Below are 23651 nucleotides of genomic sequence, written 5' to 3' on the forward strand. Positions count from 1 at the left end.
TCCATGGAGGCATTAAAATATTTAAAAGTCATTGATCAAAAAATGTGTTCATAGGATAGGTGGATGCTTGTTTATCGAGAGCACACCCAAAACATGCACTGGAGGTGTTGCTGATAAATGATCCGTAGAAAACCATTCATACAAATAATATGAGAACACAGAACAATTCACAAACATACAAGTCATCACAAATAACTGTAATTAGTGTTTTATGTGTGGTTGGCTTGGATTATAATAATGTAGTAGTCACAGATGGATAGCAGAGTACATGTTTTTGTTCACTGAAAAATGGTATTTCACAAACAGAGCAATGGAAATTTATCTATGCATGAGAAGATTTTAATTGAAAATGCAGTGGATAGAAGTAATTCCTAAGCAGAAAACATCTAGAAAGCAGCTGAAAATGATCAAAGACACATCAAATGAATGCTAGTCAAAAAAATAATCATTAATGTACCATCTTTGATTAACTTAATGTTCAAATTTCATGAGTTTCAATATTTTCTTCAATATAGACCATCACTTCAATAACAACGATTAGCTTCTTACACTGTAGATCATATTTACAAAGCAGAACATAAGCATTTGTTAATCATGCACCATATTTTAATATTTATGTCATGGTAACGGTTTACTGGGTATCCTTTTTTATTCCTGAATGAGTCCAAAAATTATTGATTGGTGTAAGCCACACAGATAAGGAGTGTTTGTAAATATACCGTAGTTAATATTTTAAAGCCTCATTTTGACACAGGGCCCAAACTGTGATAACTCATTCTTAATCTTGTTTCTGGTTTCTGTCCACCCCTCGACATATGTGATTAAAGTTGGCCATAGAGAAAATGGGGGTTAGAGACAGTTCCCCAAACTAGTCTCCACTGTGAAAAATAAGAACTAACTCGGTACCAATAGGACGAGTTACACATATGAATAACATTTTTATTTTATTTTACATGTAAAAAAGGACAATACATAATTTCCAATAATCAAGACAGTGATATAAAATCAGAAAATGTGGATACAGTTATGTAGATATTTAGTATACCCCAAGATTGGACTCCTAAGTATGAAAGGTCCTCACGGGACAACTGGTCCTCTACATGTTTTGCGGTCTAAGACCGCTTCATCAGGAGGATAAATCTATAATAGAAGTGACAAATTAAGTAACACAATCATAATTACAGTAAGACATAATTGTATATAAGTATAGTGAAACCACACACATATACAAATTAAATATGAGGATTTTTTCAATAACAAGTGGGGAGGGACAAAACAGACGGGTGCACTAACACATACCTGAGAGTCCAAAGGCAGAGGCACAGCCGGAACACCACAGGGTTCCCCTATGGCGGATATATGGGATGTATACAGGTGGATAATGTATCTTTTGCAGTGCCTAAATAAAATATGTATATAGAGGATAAAAAAGTATATTGTTGTAAGGAGAAAAGAGAAGGGAAGAAGGAGATAACATAACCCACCTGATGTGGCAGGGCAAATGAATATAAGTCCAAGGGGGGAGAGGATAGACAGGGTCAGTATAGGTTATTGGTTCAGAATATACGCAAACACCCCTAGTCGCCCAATCTAGTATGTGGTAACATACAAAGTGATAGAGGCCTTGCGTCGGGATAAAAGCTTACCTGAAGAGATAAAAAACACGTGTCCCCCCCTTGGAGCTGGCATCCACTATACCTACAGGCAGGCTGCAGCCTGCCTATATGCACCTCAACACAATTAACGTCAACACACTGCCAAAGGGCGGCATGTGACGTCATCGGGTCTGGCTCCCGGCTGGCCATAGAAAGATCTTTTTATTTTTTTTATGATCATTCAGGCTGATCAAAAAAAAAAAACTGAACCAATTTCCCCATCCACACATTTGAGGTTGATGAGGGAATCCTACCCGCTAAACCATTGTTTTCTGACAGCGGGGACTCCTCCATTGTCAGAATACACTGATCAGAGCTGCAGCATGATCGAGTGGGAATTTTCCAACATTCCAGCTCGAGAGAAGCTGATCGTTAGATCAACTTCTCTCTTGCGAGAATGGTCATACTGTAGCTGACCCGGACAAATTTTCATTCATCGAAGGGCAGGTTTTCTTCTGCAAGAGAACTGTATGAAGATAGAGAAGATTCAATAAAATAGTGGCATATATTGATCCAGTGAGTGGTTTTCTAATTACTAGGAAAAACCCATTGTTCTTCTGTTTAAGGTATAATATAAAGCTGTTCCAATCTGAATCATCCTATCACAGGCAAAAATCGTTGATTTGGCATTCAAAGTAAATAATAATTATTAGGCTAAACAAATATTGTCTTCTCCTTTAGTAAATGTAGCCCTCCATACTGAGTTCTTCGTAATGGAAAGGGGGGGGGGCTACAAAACCAGTCACATGAGAAAGAGCAGCACTGACCAATCTTAAAGTAGAACTATAGGCAAAGATTTTTTTATTTTGGATAGAGTAAGGGAGGGTTAAAACCCCTGTCAGTTTTTTGCCATTTATATCTGTCTCATAGCCAAAACAGGAAGTGACAGGAAATCCCTGCAAACTGGAGGAATTTCTTGGAGGCCCCCAAGTCACCAGAACTAGATTCCCCATTGAAAGATTTCTCCTCTATTACTTTACTGAGGACAACCCAACTTTTGTTTTACCTTCACTTACAATGATAATGGTAAACAAGATAAATAGAGAGAGCGACTCTCCCTAACGGCGGCACAGGGAGCAATAAAAACCTGACAGGGGTTCTAATCCCTCTCCACACTATCCAAAAAAAAAAAAGTTTTGCCTTTAGTTACAGTTGTGCTCATACATTTATATACCCTGGCAGAATTTATGATTTCTTGGCCATTTTTCAGAGAATGATAACACAAAAACATTTCTTTCACTCATGGTTAGTGTTTGGCTGAAATAATTTATTATCAATCAACTGTGTTTACTCTTTTTAAATCATAATGACAACAGAAACTACCCAAATGACCCTGATCAAAAGATTACATACCCCAGTTCTTAATACCGTGTATTGCCCCCTTTAACATCAATGACAGCTTGAAGTCTTTTGTGGTATTTGTGGATGAGGCTCTTTATCTTCTCAGATGGTAAAGCTGCCCATTCCTCTTGGCAAAAAGCCTCCAGTTTCTGTAAATTCTTGGGCTGTCTTGCATGAACTGCACATTTGAGATCTCCCCAGAGTGGCTCATGCCCTGTACACATGGGCGGACATTGATCGGACATTCCGACAACAAAATCCATGGATTTTTTCCGATGTTGGCTGAGACTTGTCTTGCATACACACGGTCACACAAAGTTGTCGGAAAATCCGATCGTTCTGAACGCGGTGACGTAAAACACGTACCTCAGGCCTATAAACGGGGCAGTAGCCAATAGCTTTCGTCTCTTAATTTATTCTGAGCATGCGTGGCACTTTGGGCGTCGGATTTGTGTACACGCGATCGGAATTTCCAACAACGGATTTTGTTGTCGGAAAATTTTATAGCAAGCTCTCGAACTTTGTGTGTCGGAAATTCCGCTGGAAAATGTGTGATGGAGCCCACACACGGTCTGAATTTCCGACAACAAGGTCCTATCACTCATTTTCCGTCGGAAAATCCGACCATGTGTACAGGGCATAAATGATATTGAGGCCAGGAGACTGAGATGGCCACTCTAGAACCCTCACTTTATTCTACTGTAGCCAATGAAAGGGCGACTTGGCCTTGTGTTTTGGATCATTGTTATGTTGGAATGTCCAAGTACGTCCCATGCGCAGCTTTCTGGCTAATGAATGCAAATGTTCCACCAGTATTTTTTGATAACATACTGCATTTATCTTGCCATCAATTTTGACCAAATTTCCTGTGCCTTTTTAGCTCACACATCCCCAAAACATCAGCGATCCACCTCTGTGTTTCACAGTAGGAATGGTGTACTTTTCATCATAGGCTTTGTTGACTCCTCTACAAATGTAGCAATTATGGTTGTGGCCAAAAAGCTCAATTTTGGTCTCATCACTCCAAATGACTTTGTGCCAGAAGGTTTGAGGCTTGTCTGTGCTGTTTGGCATATTGTAAGTGATACTTTGTGGCATTTGCGTATTATTGGCTTTCTTTTGGCGACTCAACCACGCAGCCCATCTTTCTTCAAGTGCCTCCTTATTGTGCATCTTGAAACAGTCACACCACATGTTTTCAGAGAGTCCTGTATTTCATCTGAAGTTATTTGTGGGTTTTTCTTTGCATCCGGAACAATTTTCCTGGCAGTTTTGGCTGAAATTTTAGTTGGTCTACCTGATCGTGGTTTGGTTTTAACAGAACCCCTCATTTTCCACTTCTTGATTAGAGTTTGAACACTGCTGATTGGCATTCTCAATTCCTTGGACATCTTTTTAAATCCCTTTCCTGTTTTATACAGTTCAACTACCTTTTCCCGCAGATCCTTTGACAATTTTTTTGCTTTCCCCATGACTCAGAATCCAAAAACAGCACTGAATGAAAGATGCAAGGGTCTGTCAGGAGTCCAGAGACTCATTGGCTTTTTATATACACACACTAATTATAAACAAACAGATCACAGGAGAGGATGGTTACCTTTAATAGCCATTCAAACCCCTTTGTGTCACCTTGTGTGCATGTTACCAGGCCAAACTCACCAGGGTATGTAAACTTTTGATCAGGGTCATTTTGGTAGTTTTTGTTGTCATGAGAGTAAACACAGTTGATTGATAATAAATGGCTTCAGCCAAATACTAACCATGAGTGAAAGAAATGTTTTTGTGTTATCATTCATATTCTCTGAAAAATGGCCAAGAAATTATAAATTCTGCCATGTAAACTTATGAGCACAAGTGTATATGTTATTACAGGAAGCTCCTGTACAGAGGCAAAGTTTCGATAATGAATACTGCACAAATCTGGAAAAATAGATAAAACAAACCAAGAATCCAGTAAGAATACATATGGCTTTTGTATTTAGACAATATTTGCTTATCTTGGAATTCAAGCTTTACAGTGATATTAAAGTCTTGTTTTTAGTTAAATATAACAAACATGTTATATTTACCTGCTCTGTGCAGTGGTTTTGCACAGAGCAGCCCAGATCCTCCTCTTCTCGGGTCCCTCGCTAGCACTCCTGGCTCCTCCCTCCTGCCACAGCAAGCAGCTTGCCATGGGGCAAACCGAGCCAAGCCGCTGCTCTGTGTTTTCATTCAAGCACAGAGCTGTGGCTTGCCCCCCCTCTCTCCTTATTGGCTCAGTGACTTTGATTGACAGCAGTGGACGCCAATGGCGCCCACTGCTGTGTCTCAGCCAATGAGGGGGAGAGCCCCGGACAGCCGAGGCTCTCGTGCATTATTGAGATGGTGCTCAGGTAGGTATCAGGTGGGGCTGAGGGGGGGCTGCTACACACAGAAGGTTTTTTATCCTAATGCATAGAATGCAGTAAGATAAAAAAAAAACTTCTGCCTTTAGAACCAACACTTTCCTGACTCCTGTCACAACCCCAGCACTGTCATAGGCTCCTGCTATTGTCAGTTAAACCCTTGTGACATAAGAGTGGAGGTGTAGCTTACTGGGCTTACTGGGCTGTGTGTGTGGGGACCACGTAGACACAGGTGCCTCCATAGCACCAGGCTTGCTGAGGAGGAACCCGGAGGAGAGAGAAGCAGACAACGCTGGAGGGGCACTGCCAAAGAGGAGGTAAAGGATCACTCTGTGCAATATCATTGCACAGAGCCAGCAAGTATAACATCTTTCTTAGTTTATCAAAAGAAAAAGAGCCTTTATTGTCACTTTAATGCGTTCTATACTTTCTGATGTAATAGAGCATAGCTCCTAAGAATATGTATAACTTATTAGTTATGAAAATTTTAACTATAATGAAAAATTTGTCAAAAATGAAAAATGACAAAGTTTACTAGATTAAAATAAAAATGTTACTGCTGACTTATTTACTTTTGTATTAGTTAACTAAATAGGATGCATTAGGACTTAAGCATTTTTACTTTTCGCTCTGTGGGATCTTGGCTTCTTCGTGTATTATCTCCTCTCTGGATGTTTATCTATGTGTTATTTTCAGCATGATTTCACGTTTCTAGTGCACTGATTGTTTCATTTATAATGCATAAATACTTAACTACATGATTTTTCTTTAAATAGAGTTAAATGTTTATCTTTAGCATAGAAAATGGAAACAATCGTGCAAAAATTCCAAAATTTTTCTGTGCACAAAAGAGTTCTTATAAGTGTTTTTTTCTTTGTGTCACCTAGAATTTCAGTATGTGATGAGGATAAATTCCGACACAATGAGTTCATTGGTGAAACAAGAATTCCTCTGAAAAAACTGAAGCCCAACCAAACCAAAAATTTTAGCATCTGTCTAGAAAAACAACTGCCTGTAAGTAATTTTTTGTGACTTTAACAGTTGGACTGGTACCGTTTACATATTAGAGCACTTTCACACTGATGTAATGAGGTTTTCCCATAAAGCATGTGTAGCTGTTCTGCATGTAGGAATTTTGGTGCGTTTTTCAAAAAAACTCACCAAAACCACATGATGCAATAGAACTATATGGCAAAGTGCACGTAACCCACATGAAGCCCCCAGAGTACACAGAGCTAAAAACACACAGCATCAGTGTGAAAGGGTCTACTCTCATCCTATGGTCAGTGATAAAGCAACACATCACTAGCTGGAAAAATCTGGCCCAAAGCAAGACATGTGTGGAAAGTCAGATGGAAGCAGCCATTTCTAAACTTATATTGTGCATTAAAAGCAAAAATTAAATTATTGCAGTTTTCCCCAGTCTCCACTTTTATCTTTAATGCCAGAGTTCAGTCAATGACCGCTATTTGCCAAAAACAAGAAAAAGTAAGATAAAACCAGGGCTTTATTTCTCAGGGAATAGACATAGGTACTCACAACTTCCTTTCGCTGCGTGAGGGGCTTAAAAGGACATTAAACCTGAACCACTGAACATGGTTAGATAAAATCTGAATGTAGGGTAGCTCTGTATACACAGCACACATATATCAAAGTCCTTGTATCCGCACAATAAGGACACTTGGCACAGTCATTTTGTAGAAAATGACTTTTCAACCTAACTTAAAGTGTAAGTTCACCTTTACAAAAGAATCTGTAATGTGAACTTACACTGGACCCCCTCCCCATCGCCCCCGGTTTTGCTGTATCGGAGTCCCTGCGATATCTCCCGCTGTCAGACACCGGGACGCCACTGCACCGGTCCGGAGATTTGAAATCCCAGTGGATTAATCACCTATTTGTGCCTCTCAGCCTGTATGGATAGGAGGCATTCCAATTGGTCAGCACAGTCACATGGATGGCGCTGACCAATAAGACTCCGTCTAGCCTGTCCTGTCAGCACTGGAGGAGAGGAGAGAAATCCAGGAGGCCGCGTCTCAATGTCTCACAGCGGGGGATCGCGGGACTCTTGTACAGAAGTACCAGGGGGATGGGGAGAGGGTCCAGTGTAAGTTCACCTTAAAGATTTTCTCAACCAGCAACCATTGAGATATTAAACCCTTTGCCATCAGTATATAATTACTATTGGTACATAGAATGCAGGGGTCAGGGGGTTGTCATATATAGCCCAGCTGTGGTCATTAGTATAAAATGTACAATAAGTATAGTATAGAGTATATAGTACAGTGCTCAGAAAATGTGTGTGGCACAGGGTACACAATGATGCCTACATGTTTGTGCCAGTGGATGCTAGTGGAGTTTGAGGTTCTTGTGATTGCTTTCACCAGACTCTGCTCACTTTCCCCTTTATTTCTGCTACTGGAATCTCCCACAGATGTCTAGAGATTGAAGCTGTAATGCAGTGTACGCACATTAACTATTGTGCAACTTGTTCCCAAAGTATAAGCATTAACCCCTTAGTTTCCAGTTCTCAAATCAGGCATATAACCTCTCAGTCCCCTATCTTCTGCACATACAATATGTGATACCACTACCCAGTCCTCAACCTATGTGTCTTATCTCCTCAATGCTTAGTTCTTCGGCATGTACTTTAAACACTCAGTACCCAGTTCATGTAGACTAACCCCTCAGCACTCAGTTCCCAACATATGCGCTTTAACCTCTTAGTATCTGTTTTTCTGCTTATGTACTCTGTTTATAGGCAATAATCTTTCTGTTACCAATACCCAGTACATGTGCTTTTACCCCTTAGTGGACAGTCACCAGCATGTGTATTAATCGCTCAATTGCCAGTTCCTAGTACATCTGTAATAACCCCTCTATGCGCAGCACATATGCATTAAGCCCTCAGCACCCAGTCTTCAGTGCAGGTGGATTAATCCCTCACATTTTATCAATGCACAACTCCAAAAATCGGTCTAATCTTCACTGAACATTATCCAATAGTGATTTCAGTTCCCGTTCTTAATTATTCACCAGCAAGAAAGCCTTGCCCCATGTCCTTAGTGTCCTTTATTGTTCCTGAACTTTATGATACAGTCCCTGCTAATAGTCTGCTTCAGTTTGATGCCTTCTAATAGCCTGCTTCAGGCTATCCACAGGGTTTAGGAGTGTGTCTTTGGGAATGTTTGACCGTTCTTTCAGAAGTGCATTTGTGAGGTCAGGCACTGATGTGGACTAGAAGGCCTGGCTCGCAATCTCTGATCTAATTCATACCAAAGGTGTTCTGGTGGGTTGAGGTCAGGACTCTGCGTGGGCCAGTCAAGTTCCTCCACCCCAAACTCGCTCATCCATTTGTTTATGGACCTTGCTTTGTGCACTGGTGCGCAATCATGTTGGAACAGGAAAGGGCCATCCCTAAACTGTTCCCACAAAGTTGGGTGCATGAAATTGTACAAAGTGTCTTGGTATGCTGACGCCTTAAGAGTTTCCTTTACTGGAACTAAAGGGCCAAGCCCAACCCTTGAAAACAACCCCACACCATAATTCCCCCTCCATCAAATGTTTTGGACCATTACTTAAAGCAAGGTCTATAAAGACATGGATGAGAAAGTTTGGGGTTGAGGAACTTGACTGGCCTGCACAGAGTCCTGACCTCAACCCGATAGAACACCTTTGGGATATGAATGAATTAGAGCAGAGACTGTGAGCCAGGCCTTCTCGTCCAACATAAGTGCCTGTCTTCACAAATGCACTTCTGGAAGAATGGTCAAACATTCCTATAGACAGAGCTGTTATAGCTGCAAAGGGTGAGCCAACTCAATACAGAACCCTACGGACTAAGACTGGGATGCCATTTAAGTTCATGTGTGTGTAAAGGTAGGCAACCCAATACTTTTGGTAATATAGTGTATGTGAGACTTTTTCACAGCCTAGCCCAGGGGTGCTCAACCTTTTGAAGAGTGAAGGCCACTTAAGTAATTTGGTAACCAGTCGCAGTGGCAATTAAATAAAATGGTTCACAATATTTTTTTTTTAATAGCATAATGAAGATTTTAAACAACATTTAAGATCATCATTTTCTGTAGGACCAGTCCATGTTGGATGTTTACCCTGTTTTTAATCACAATCAAAAAATTAAAGAGTGGATGGCACTAGTGTGAACACTGACTTTGTTTACTTTTTACAAGGGACTCTATGTCAGCTTTTATGTCAGTTGTTCCTAAGTGGAGACCCTGTTCACAGGTATGGAAAAAAACATATGTCAACTATAGGGTTTTACTGCCCACCCCCCAAACCACAAATGTGAACAAGCCCTTATTGTCCCGAGTCCCCTATAAGGCTGCTGTCACACTGATGCACTGCAATTTACCTGCGCCGCTAGTGCAGCGCAGTGCTTTCCTGCAGGTTAGCTGCACTTTGCCATAGGCTTCTATCACACGCTTGCATTCAGGAGTTTTGATGCGCTTTTAGAAAGTGCACCAAACCCGCAGGATATAATAAAAGCCTATGGCTCAGCGCAGCTAACCCACAGGAAAGTCACAAGTGCACTGCGCTGTATTCACAGATCAGTGTGAAAGGAGCCCAATAGTTGTTAACCCCTTAATAGGTGCTATATGCCCATTGCAAAAGCTATTATGCCTAATATATGAGTTGTTTAATATAGTGACCTTATTTTCCTCCTGCAACTGCTGCTGGCATCACTCTCCTGGATGCTTGAAAGGCTTAGAGGCAGAGTACACTTGGTATCACTCTGCCTGGGAGAGGCGCCAGTGCTACAGAGAAAGCAATGGCTTATGTGGTGCCTGCCAGTGCCGGATCACTGGACTGGGATGCTCTGGGATGGTGAGTTGGCAGGCCACGGGTTGAGCACCCCTGGCCCAGCCACACAGACAGACCCAAAATCCATAGCGCGCATTCAGGCTTTCTAGGGGTGTAAATTACACTTCCTTCTACCTATCACATTTTTGAAGACCCTGGAACACCAGGACAATGGAAACACCCACCAAATGACCACATTTTGGAGAGTAAACACTCCAATGAATTTTTTAGAGGCATGTTGAGTCTTTTGAAGACTTTTTTTTTTTTTTGCCACAAATGTTTGGAAAGTATGAGAAGTGCAAGAAAATGAAAAGAATTTTTTTTACACCAAGCTGTCAATTTAATAGGCTATTTCTCGTACACAGTAAGGGCATACTTAGAATTACCCCCCAAACCCCATACACTCCTTCTGAGTATGGTGATACCACATGTTTTCACTGTCTGGACTGATTATGTACCGGACATGGTATCTTTTATATCACACAAATCAACCAATTGTGTCAAAACCAATGTACTGTACTGTAGTGGTCAGGGAATATAGCTTATTGTGGTGTCACCAATAGCAGTCCCAGTTCCTATAAGCCAAGCAAGCCTAGCCTACTGGTATTTTGCTGCCCCCAGAAATGCCATGTCCACTGGATAGGAAGTACAGGAGGCTGAAGAAAGGAAAAACAAAATTGTTCCTGTGGTTCCAGGACTGCAGTTGTCCGCAGGGAATGGCTGGGACTGGTGTCTCACAGGAACATAGTCAGTGGGATGTGCAGGTGGCACAGTTCTTGCCACAGGCACAGACTTGGTCAGCAAGCAGGCAAAGGACTGGTTGAAGCAGAAATGTGGTCAATAAACAGGCCAGGATTGGTACAGGCAGCAGGCAAAGGCAACACTGCACTAGTGTGATGATAATTGGAAACACTGGGATCAGGGACACCATAAGGGGGGTGGCAGTGATTAGGGACACTGTAATTGATGTAACAGTGATCAGGGACACTGTAACTGGTTCGGTGGTGATTAGAGACAATATGACTGGTAATCGGGAACACTGGGACTGGTGTGGCAGTGATCTCGGACACTGTAACTGGTGTAGCAGTGATCAGGGACATCATAATTAGTGTGGTGGTGATCAGGGACACTGTAACTGATGTGGCAGTGATCAGAGAAACTGTAATGCCCTGTACACACGATCGGACATTCCGACAACAAAACCGTAGATTTTTTTCCAACAGATGTTGGCTCAAACTTGTCTTGCATACACACGATCACACAAATGTTGTTGGAAATTCCGAACATGAAGAACGCGGTGACATACAACACGTACGACGAGCCGAGAAAAAGTTAAATAGCCAGTGCGGCTCTTCTGCTTGATTCTGAGCATGCGTGGACTTTTGTGCTTCAGAATTGTGTACACACGCTCGGAAATTTGAGAACCTGCTCTCAAACATTTGTTGTCCGAAATTCTGACAGCAAATGTCCGATGGAGCATACACATGGTCGGAATTTCTGGCAACAAGCTCACATCACATTTGTTGTCGGAAATTACGACCGTGTGTACGGGGCATTACTGGTGTGGCGACGATCAGGGACACAATAACTGGTGTGGTGCTCATTAGGGACAATATGACTGGTGTGGCAGTGATCAGAGACTTTGTAACTGATGTGGCGATAATCAGGGACACAGTAACTGGTGTGGGGATGATCAGGGACACTGTAACTGGTGTGAGGATGACCAGGGACACTGTAACTGGTGTGGCAGTGATTAGGGACACTGTGACTAGGTGGCGGTTATTAAGGACTCTGACTAGTGACAAATGTGTGTGTGTGTGTATATATATATATATATATACATATATATATATATATATATATATATATATATATATATATATATATATATATATAGTGACACTATACTACTCTGGGGGGTGATTGGGATTTTTTATTGGTACGATCACAACTATTGACTGACAGTAAACCCTTTCAGTATGCCAAGCTAGCAGCCTGGAGGGTGGGCAAACGCCAGCAATAAGATCTGACCATTGGTCATCGTCCAATATACAGTATCTCAAAAAGTGAGTACACCCCTCACATTTTTGTAAATATTTTATTATATCTTTTCATGTGACAACACTGAAGAAATTACACTTTGCTACAATGTAAAGTAGTGAGTGTACAGCTTGTATAACAGTGTAAATTTGCTGTCCCCTCAAAATAACTCACACAGTCATTAATGTTAAACCACTGGCAACAAAAGTGAGTACACCCCTAAGTGAAAATGTCCAAATTGGGACCAAAGTGTCATTATTTTGTGTGGCCACCATTATTTTCCAGCACTGCCTTAACCCACTTGGGCATGGAGTTCACCAGAGCTTCACATGTTGCCACTGGAGTTCTCTTCCACCCCTCCATGACAACATCACGGAGCTGGTGGATGTTAGAGACCTTGCGCTCCTCCACCTTCCGTTTGAGGATGCCCCACAGATGCTCAATAGGGTTTAGGTCTGGGACATGCTTGGCCAGTCCATCAACTTTACCCTCAGCTTCTTTAGCAAGGCAGTGGTCGTCTTGGAGGTTTGTTTGGGGTCGTTATGTTGGAATACTGCCCTGCGGTCGAGTCTCCGAAGGAAGGGAATCATGCTCTGCTTCAGTATGTCACAGTACATGTTGCCATTCATGGTTCCCTCAATGAACTGCCTGTCCTCAGCAAACTGTTTGCGGGCTTTCTTGTGCATCATCTTTGGAAGAGGCTAACTTCTGGGATGACAGCCATGCAGATGAATTTGATGCAGTATGCGGCGTATGGTCTGAGCACTGACAGGCTGACCCCCCACCCCTTCAACCTCTGGCAGCACTCATACGCCTATTTCTCAAAGACAACCTCTGGATATGATGCTGAGCACATGCTCTCAACTTCTTTGGTTGGCCTGTTCTGAGTGGAACCTGTCCTGTTAAACCGCTGGTCTTGGCCACCGTGCTGCAGCTCAGTTTCAGGATCTTGGCAGTCTTCTTATAGCCTAGGCTATCTTTATGTAGAGCAACAATTCTTTTTTTCAGATCCTCAGTGAGTTCTTTGCTATGAGGTGCCATGTTAAGTTTCCAGTGACCAGTATGAGAGAGTGAGAGCAATAACACCAAATTTAACACACCTGTTCCCCATCCACACCTGAGACCTTGTGACACTAATGAGTCACATGACACCGGGGAGAGAAAATGGCTAATTAGGCCCAATTTGGACATTTTCACTTAGGGGTGTACTCACTTTTGTTGCCAAAGGTTTAGACATTAATGGCTGTGTGTTGAGTTATTTTGAGGGGACAACAAATTGACACTGTTATACAAGCTGTACACTCACTACTTTACATTGTAGCAAAGTGTCATGTCTTCAGTGTCACATGAAAAGATATTATAAAATATTTACAAAAATGTGAGGGGTGTACTCACTTTTGTGAGATACTGTATATGCACATGTAAAGAAAACAAAAGAAGCCAAATATTCCACATAGTCGGAAATCCAGATGGTTAATGTATTAAATACACATAGATGCACTTACACGGTCCATTTATTAACAGCGCTGTTAAAGAAATAACGGCCCGAGACAATGTATTGACACTTCCTGGAACACAGTGATGTCACAGCACATAGCTCTGCATGGCGCATTTCATCAGAAATGATGTCCTCTGGGGCTTTTAGTATACACCATGTAGCACTTCAACATAATTATTGTTTGATTGTTTATGGTTTTAACTGTTGATTGTGTTCACGTGATATTTATTGGGCTTACATGAGTTTACATGAGCAATTATTGCGTTTATTGGAATGTATAGTGCTGCACAGCAGTAAGAATATCGTAGGGCTATGGTAGATGTCTCATAATGTGTGAGCTGCTTTTTGTTATGTTGTTATGTATATAGGCTGCCATTGCTGATAACTTAGTATGTTAAATTTAGAGAGAAGTCAAAATTCCTGATCTGGAAACGAAGTCAGTGACTTACAAAGGACTGAAGGCACGTGAATACCATAACAGCTAGGCAACAACATTTTCAGAATGAGTTAGATTAGTAACCTGGATATTTTATTAGCACAGGCTTCCTTTAAGGGGTCTTATGTGTACAAACTATTTAGCTATCTGTCCTAAAGATCACTTATAAAGTGGCCAATAAGTGCAATATTTTTCATGTGTAGAAAATATTTCAAGGTGGCTCCTTTCAGAATAGTGGCCCGCTATAAAGGGACAATATATCCCTGTGTTTTTTTCTATTGGAAACAGTACATTGAAGCAAATCCTACATGTAGTAGTTTATCCTTTTCAAGTTTTTTATTTAACAGTTCCACGGATACAAAGTCAGGCAGTAACACAGTACAGGTTTAACAGTTGTGAATGGTGTTAATGGCAAAATCACTGATTTATATTTCACTCAAACTCTTTCTCAATGTTATATCATTTTTATTAGCAATCATTAGAAAAGAAATGTCCAAAAAAGTCAATTTGTTGTGCCTTTTCTCCTTATCAATTTCATCTCATGAAAATAGCTAACATTTTAATTTTCATTTCCTCTGTTTGTGCTTTAAAAAGCCATAAATTGTGTAGCTGCAAGGCTGCTCTTTAATTGAAGTGAAATTCAAATGCAATAAAGAAGGCAGCGTTGTAATTTAAACAGTGATGTGAAGACTCTCCAGGGGCTTTAACAGAAAAGTTTGTCCCTGGTTTGACATGAATCTGATATACCAGAAACTAATATTGAAGAATAAGGGAATATAATAATATAGTATTTTTTAATATCTTACAAGGGTGCACCTATAACTTACCATATATTATTTAAAGTGGATGTAAACCCTCTTCTTTACCCAGTGGAGATTTTTTTCTTCCTGTTTCAGCTGTGGCAGTGGAGTCTTGGCATACAGTGTGTGAGAGCTGATTGGAGGAAAGGCACCCCCCCCTCCACATAGGCAGAGGAAGGAAGATACTTGCAGAGCTGTGCTGTGTAAAGACAAACTCTCTGCCAGTGGTGGCTGGTGCTCAAAATGTTTGGGGGGGGGGCGCAAACAAACTGAAAAATACTGAACCCCCCATCAATTGCAGCCTCACTATGTCCATCAAATGCAACCATTGTGCCCATCAAATGCAGCCACTGTGCCCATCAAATACAGCCACTTGTGCCATTCATATGCAGCCACTTGTGCCCATCATATGCAGCCACTTGTGGCCGTCATATGCAGCCACTTGTGCCTGTCATATGCAGCCATCTGTGCCCGTCAAATGCAGTCACTTGTGCCTGTCAAATGCAGCCACTTATGCCCATCATATGCAGCCACTTGTGCCCATCAAATGCAGCCAGGCGCGTCCCCCGGCTGTCACATCACTAACCCCCCCGCGGCCGGTCCGGCGGCACTTACGGCTTGTTTGGAGGGGCTCTGCTCCTCTCCTGGAGTGACGGGGCTCTGCTCCTTGGTGGGAAGCAGTGGGTCTCTTCCTTGGCGGCTCTCCTCCTCAGCGGGAAGCGGCGGCTCTCCTCCTTGGCAGGAAGTGGAGGCTGCGGCTCCTGTGTCCACTCAGCTCCTCAGGCTTCCTCCGCCATGTCTCCTCTCCCGCCAAAGCGTTAGGCATCCAATAGGATAGCCTAATGCTTTGGCCAATCGGGAGACAGGTGTCGCTGACTTGCCTGCTGATTCGCAGGGAGGAGCGTTAATGTGAAAATAGCGAAAGTATGCCACACAACAGGGTGGGATTGGGACGCAGTTCTCTGCGCCCTGAGCCCACCCTATTTTGAAGCCTATTAGAGCCTCTGGCTCTAATCACGTGCTTCAAAATACACACCCCCCACCTATCCCCGCCATAGTATTACATGTGTCTGGCGAAAGGGGCCGGGCACATGAATAGGGAGGGTGGCGGAGGTGTCGGGGGGCGGTGCCCTTGCGCCCACAATGCACAGGCCACCACTGCTCTCTGCTAATCTTTTTATAGCACCCACCCCAACACAAATTTTCAGCTGCTTTTATCTCCTGTGTCGGAGAACTTGTCAGAAGTTATCATGCTGATAACAGAGAAATGTAGCAGCATAAAGACAGGGGACGTAGGGCTTTGGAGAGAGATATGTAAACTCTACAAATACAGTATATTTGTCTAGGTTAGAGTTCATGAATCGGGCTTACATCCACTTTAAAGACAATAGAGAGTGTGATTGTTACCAACATGCAGTTTATAATGATGTGAATGCATAATATATATATTATATATGTAAAGCGCTGCGTAAATTGACGACGCTATACAAGTACCTGAAATAATAATAATAAACTGGTGACTAGTCTTTTTCCCTCTGCCTTCTCTTTTTTTGGAAGGGGGGGGGGTGGCGTTTTCTTGAGCCAAAACATGTTTTTTATTTAGCTAGTAACACTATGCTAGATACTAAAGAGGATCAAGGCACCCCTAATTCTGACACTAATGCTATACCAAATCCTTTGTTTTTAAACAAAGTCATGTTATTGCCATTTCAGTGCTGACCTAGCAATCACATGACTTTGTTTATAAACAAAGGATTAGGGTTATTGTTAACACTGGGGATGAGGTCAGTACTAAAGTTGGCTTTGTTTGTTAACAAAGCCATTGATCTCTGTCTCAGCACTGACATGGCAATCACATTATATTGTTATAAAACAAAGCCAAGCGCATTTGTTTTCAAGAAAATTTTGCCTGAGCAGTCCACATGGTATAATTTCACCAAAACCACTTCATCAATCGCTTTTTCACTCAATGCAAAGTAATGTCTGCAAAATTGAATAAATCCTAGGAAGTATATGTAAAGAGGGGATAAAACATACAGCATGTTCAGCTTTTCCTGTCCTGTTAACTTTGCATAACCTCACCATGTCTAATTTTGTTCCCTACAAAGTTTGTATTACCTTCTCTTCTTTGAGCAAATGATTAAACTGTGTGATTTGAATAGGAGTAGTCAAACTTTTGTATAAGGCTGTACACCCAAAAGAGTACTGCAAATTTTGTGCAACAGGAACCTGGTCCTTTTGTTACCTACTAAACATTTATGTTGTTTTTATTTTTGAATAATGTTGTATTGTTCCTATTCTTTAAAATCAATTACCTGAAAGAGCTAAAGCGATCTCTGTTAACCCTTTAGCTTAAACAAGGTCAATAATTATTTTATTGTGCAAACATGAAGGGGAAAATAGGTAATAGATTCAACTTGCACAAGTACACCTGCTGCTTAATGGATGTCAGGTTCTTTAATAACCTCTATACTTACAAATCAGGTTCTCCATGGATAATCTGTTTTTTGTTGGGACAGCTGTGCATGAACTTCTTTATATCGTCATTAACATTTGTGCTTCCATCCACAGATAGATAAAACAGAAGATAAATCTTTGGAGGAACGTGGGAGAATTCTTATATCCTTAAAATACAGCTCACAAAAATCAGGGCTCTTAGTAGGCATCATTAGATGTGCACATCTAGCAGCTATGGATGCAAATGGATACTCCGACCCCTATGTAAAAACGTAAGTTCTTCATTCTATGTATAGATGACATATATATATATATATACAGTATATATAGGAGGAGATTGCTACACCTAAAACAAACTTGTAAGCATATTAAATAAAAACCTGTTACAAGCCAGGGGAATTCAAACCGAGTATAGGAAAAATAGCACATTTAGAGGTTACCTCCAGAAAAAGTCACGTCACTTAAGAAATCCAGAGTAAAGTTCTATGCAAATCTCCTTTTTTCCTGTAAAAGTAAATTTTAGCCTGTCACTTTCCTTCCACCAGTAGAGCCTCCCTATTAGTCATCGATGCCATCCTTCACATTAAAGGACCAAATGAGGCTTGTTGGTTAGAGAAGTGGTGCCAGGTTCAAGTTTTTAGAGAAAAGTAAAAAGATTTACCTATAGCTTCAGATTTTTTTTATATTTCTGGAACCACTTTTTCCAGATGAACATTATCATTTTGGCACGTTTTTTTACTTTTTGGGGATGATTTACTAAAACTGGAGCACCCAGAAACTGGTACAGCTGTACATAGTAGCCAATCAGCTTCTATCTTCAGCTGACTGGTTTCTATGCAGAGCTGCACCAGATTTTGTACACTCCAGTTTTAGTAAATCCCCCCCTTTATCTTTACCTACTCAGTTTCTATGGCCCAGGCTGTGGCTGGTTTACCCTAAACCTGTTTCAAATAGCACACAGAATAAATCATGTCATGCGTACATAGATATGCTAACAGATATATAAATAATGCATTTTAGGCACTTGTACGTTGAATGTACCAGTACACAGAATGTAGTTTTGACTCAGGTTTAGGAATTAAAGTAGAAGAGCATGCTAAAATAACCGCTTATAGTATGTAAAAAAAAATCTTAGTGTAAATGCCTTTTTTTGAATCTTCTTCTGAGAGACCACGTGGCTGTAAAGCTTTGCCTTCTTTGTGTGATAGAGCATGAGCCAACAATAGGGCTAAATTAGTCGCTCTCCGGCTTCCACAGCTCTAGCTGTTGTCGGCAGGGCAGAGAGTTCCTTTGCAGCAGCCACTCATTTACACAGAGCAGCAGAAGCTTTTTTTTTTTTGAAAATTCTTTTTATTGAAATTTTTTATTATATACATTAACCACTAGGCCGCCAACATGGCAGAGCCCAGATTTGGCCTCGCAGGACCTAACAATGAATCCCTACCCCATGACTCCCCCCACCCTCCCCCCTAATACCCCCCCTCCCTTCCCTCCCTGTCACAGCCCAAATACAGAATTCAGAATGACCAATGTATGTTTAACACTCCTATAATATGAAGTTATCACACCGCTGAGCCTGTTTTTATCACATTATACTTCCTCAATCTTTCATCTTCCGTTCAGTCCTCCCATGTTCTATGTTAAGTAGTGTTTTCCCTCAGTGATGATTTACCATCCTCCTGCCACCTTTTAAACAATATATTAATATGGCTATCCTATTGTACTTTCATCTCCATACCATGCCTGCCATACCTTATCAAATTTATTTTTACATCCTCTAGCTTGATAAGTGGATTTGTAAAAAGGCATCATATTATTTACCAACTTCTTCCAAAATGCGACATCTGGAGCTTGAGAATCTTTCCATTTTAGTAGGATGGCCTTTTTGGCATAAAAAAGCAGAATAGTGAGCAGTGTTCTTAGAGCTCTGGTCTGCACCACCTCTTGTACTAAACCCAACAGACACACCTTAATACTTAATGGAATAGGGATTGTGAGAAGGCCCGAAACACATGAAAGGACCTCCTCCCAATATCTTTTGATTTGTGGACAGTCCCAGAATACATGGCCAGCATCGGCCGGGGAAAAAGAGCATCTCCAGCACTCCGCTGATGCTGACCCAAAAATCTTTCCTATTCTTGCCGGAGTGTAGTAACTCCTGTGAAGAAATTTAAATTGAATCAACCTATCCCTGGCTGACACAAGATGCTTAAACGGTTGATCCCATACTTCCGAGCAGCAGAAGCTTAGTGGTCATGTGACCACACACAAGACATAAATTTACACTGAGATTTCATAAAAACTTATGCATCATGTATAAAATCAGTGGGTAGGCAATGTTTCAACCATAGGTTATTTTAACCTTTACTTCTGCCTTATTGTGTTTATTAACTATTGATTATCCCATTTTAATAAAACAAACTACTGAATTTCTTCTTACGTTTGCAATCAATTCCAAGAGATATATTTTAATTGGCTTTTACAGAAAGGGAGTGGAAAAAGTCAGCTATAGCATCTTTAAAGGCTGCATGATGGCTTCTTATTGGGATTACCTTTATTATTAACCTGTTATAAACACTGTTTACGTCTAGCTTACCTTATTTTGTTATTTGAATTTGCCTGTCAATTGAATTGATATTTATTAGATATTTTCTTCTATCATGTGTTATTACAGTGACTTATCATTTAGCTTTTACATTTTTATTGCTTTAATTCAGATGGAATATATTTTGTAACCTATTATTACATTTTATACTGCGTGGGTGAATTTATAAACATTGTTTCTAATCATAATTTTTGAAAGCAGTATATAGAGATAATTGAGTACTTTCCGTTATGCTTTTTTTTATTTGCACTAACGTACAATTTTTAGGACAAGCTTTTGGGGTATGTCCCCTTCTTCAAGGTCCCAGCAGTACTGATTCATCAGTACTACTGGGACCTTGAAGGGGATATACCCCAAAAACTTGTCCTGAAAAATTGTACGTTAGTGCAAATAAAAAAAGGTATCACAGTATTCAATTGACTCTGTCGCAAGTGCACTAATACGGCTACAATCACCTCAAGCATGAAAGCAGTATATCTAAAATTCCTCTGACAATACAGCTGAACTATAGGCAAAGAGCTAAATACACAGGTGAAAAAGATATACTGTATGGTAGCAGTTTTATCTGGAAATATATTTATATTTCTGTACATCCAATCCTGTGATTCTCACAGTTATGCCACACAGCACAACCCTGTCTGGCATGGCAGGAGTGCTGATTTTTCTCTGCTACAGTTAAGTTACGTCAAGGACCAATTCAAACCAATGTGGCTCATTAACATGCTTTGGTGCACTGCAGTTCCATTCATTGTGAATCTTTGTGTGCTTCCATGCCCTGCATTAATAAAAATGGCGCATGCAGAATTTTTGGTCCCTTGTAGTGCCCTAGGCAGCCCATTCAAATAAGTAGGTTGTCTTAAGACAGCACACATTAATGTGCATTGTGACGCAACACATGTCAAACTTACTACATTATTTAAACATTCAGTACATCTCTGCTATACACACTTATTTCCCCATGTTTTAGCTCTTTATAACACAGCAAGCACAGAAAATTACCTGTTGATGCCAAAAGTCCAGTAAGCATCTAACTTCCCATAGTGGGCTGACTGTAGCTTCTCTTGCACTGAAATCCCAAACAGTATTGAAAGCCCTGCCAGAGTTCTCCCCTTATGGACCAAAAATCCCTTATGTTACGAACATGAGAAGAAAGAGAAGTGTGTTGTAGTAGGGGAGAATTTGGCCCGCAATGACATTACTGCTTGGAATTTAAAGCGGGGGTTCACCCACACCGCCAAAAAAAAAAAATATTAAAAGCCAGCAGCTACAAATACTGCAGCTGCTGACTTTTAATACATTGCCACTTACCTGTCCCGGGGTCCAGCGATGTCGGCAGGGGACGCCGAGAACCCGCTCGGTTCTCGGCAGCTGCCGCCGCCATCCTAGGTGAGGGAATCAGGAAGTGAAGCGTTGCGGCTTCACTTCCCGGTTCCCTACTGCGCATGCGCGAGTCGCGCTGCGCGTCCCTAGTGGTCCCCGCTCTCTCCTGGGAGCTGTGTGTTCCCAGCAGACAGCGCGGTCGGAACGGGAAGAGGCATAGACTCCCATGGGAGTCTATGCCGGAAGTGGGTGCAAATACCTGTCTTTGACAGGTATCTGCACCCCCCTCCCCCCTGAAAGGTGCCAAATGTGACACCGGAGGGGGGGAGGGTTCGGAAAAGCGGAAGTTCCATTTTTGTGTGGAACTCCGCTTTAAGTGCAGAGTTAGAGTTGTCAGTTCACTGCAGGAAAATAGGAGCTCACTGGATTTTTGGCAGATCAACAGACATTTTCTGTACTTGCAGCATATTTAAAATGACAAAATAAAGAGGAATTTATATATATTGCAGAGATGTACAGCATATTTTAAAAAAAGATTGCCCAGACATAAGCATGTCACAAGCATTTGCCCAATCCTCACAAGTTCTGACTATATTTTGCTTAATATGTTAATTTCCTATGCTTTCCAGCTCTATCTAGTGGCCACAATGCACTATTTTCTTGATCATGGTATTTCAGGAAAATGGCTACTAGATGGAGCTGATCATAGGAAATCAACATATTAAGAAAAATATGGTCAGAATTCCTGATAATTCGATGAATGCTTTTGACATTTGCCCAGTGACTTTTCTTAAATAGACCCCCATAATATTGCTGTATTTTATTTGTCAAATGGCAGTGAATTCTAGATGTGTGAAAAGATGTGTGAAAAGATCCACTTACTTTAAGATCCATTTGCAAACAATAACCAGTTGGCTAACCAGTCTGCCAGACTGATTCCTTTTTTCCTTTTTTTTGTTTTTTTTAGAAAGCATGTCAACCATATAATGAGAGGATAACAACCTGTCACTATTGAGTTGGTGCTTGAAATATGAGTCCATCAGCAGACTATTTTACACCTGATAGTTCATCACTTGCTCTAAGCGGAAAGCTGTAGATTTACCAGGTTACATATTTACATAGATGGTAAGTTTAAATAAAATCCCCTTGCTGCCGAGTCTATGCAGATACGCGGCCTCGGCTTTCGGGGGTTATACCGGGATGATGCCGGCAGCTGCAGGCATCATCCCAGTACCGTTTTTTGGAGCCGGCGATCGGCTTTCCAGGTATAACAACCGATGCAGCTAAAAGCCGCTCAGCTGTTATACCGGAGGAGCGGGAGGGGACGTCCCTCCTTCCCGCCGCCTCCCGCCGCTCTCAATAGGCCTCCCGTCCCACCAGGAGACCCAATCGAAAATCCGCCACCTCCGGCGGCTAGGGACAGACTGGCACGAAGCCGGAAATGGCTTTGTTCCAGTCTCCTGATTGTAAACACGGAAGCGACCTCACAACGTCACTTCCCGTTTACTCGGGTGCCAATGGCGCCAGTTTTAAAAAAAGATACAGTATTCAGAATCGCCAAAAACAGCGATCTGTATACTTTGTAGTGCAAAGGAGGGATCAGGGGTCTAAAAGACCCCGATCCCCCCATAAAGAGTACCTGTCAACACCTATTACTGTCACAAGGGATGTTTACATTCCTTGTGACAGCAATAAAAGTGATCAAAATTTTTTTTTTTTTAAACACAATTTATTAATATAAAAATAAATAAAATAAATAAGAAAAAAAATTTAAGCGCCCCCGTCCCCGCTGCTCGCGCAGCAAAGAAAACGCATATGGAAGTCGCGCCCGCATATGTAAACGGTGTTCAAATCACACATGTGAGGTATCGACGTGATCGTCAGAGCGAGAGCAATAATTCTAGCACTAGACCTCCTCTGTAACTCTAACCTGGTAACCGTAAAAAAAAATTAAAGCGTTGCCTATGGAGATTTCTAGGTACCGTAGTTTGTCGTCATTCCATGAGTGCGTGCAATTATAAAGCGTGACATGTTTGGTATCTATTTACTTGGTGTAACATAATCTTTCACATTATACAAAAAAATTGGGCTAACTTTACTGTTTCGTTTTTTTTAAATTCATGAAATTGTCCCTTTTCCCAAAAAGTTGCGTTTAAAACACTGCTGCACAAATACTATGTGACATAAAATATTGCAATAATCGCCATTTTATTCTCCGGATTCTCTGCTAAAAAATATATAAATAATGTTTGGGGGCTCTAAGTAATTTTCTAGCAAAAAATACGGATTTT

General features: G+C 41.2%; 1 protein-coding gene across 1 annotated transcript in view; it reads left to right on the forward strand.

The window, feature by feature from the left end:
• The window catches only part of DOC2B (double C2 domain beta), an 829321-nt gene that overhangs the window by 662087 nt on the left and 143583 nt on the right, over nt 1–23651 (forward strand). The window contains exons 5-6 of the mRNA XM_073615151.1: nt 6271–6397; nt 17550–17707. Of these exons, the coding sequence (XP_073471252.1) occupies nt 6271–6397; nt 17550–17707 (285 nt within the window). The remainder of the gene's footprint in view (nt 1–6270; nt 6398–17549; nt 17708–23651) is intronic.

This window comes from Aquarana catesbeiana, linkage group LG02 (assembly GCF_042186555.1).
Source record: "Aquarana catesbeiana isolate 2022-GZ linkage group LG02, ASM4218655v1, whole genome shotgun sequence".
NCBI lineage: Eukaryota > Metazoa > Chordata > Amphibia > Anura > Ranidae > Aquarana > Aquarana catesbeiana.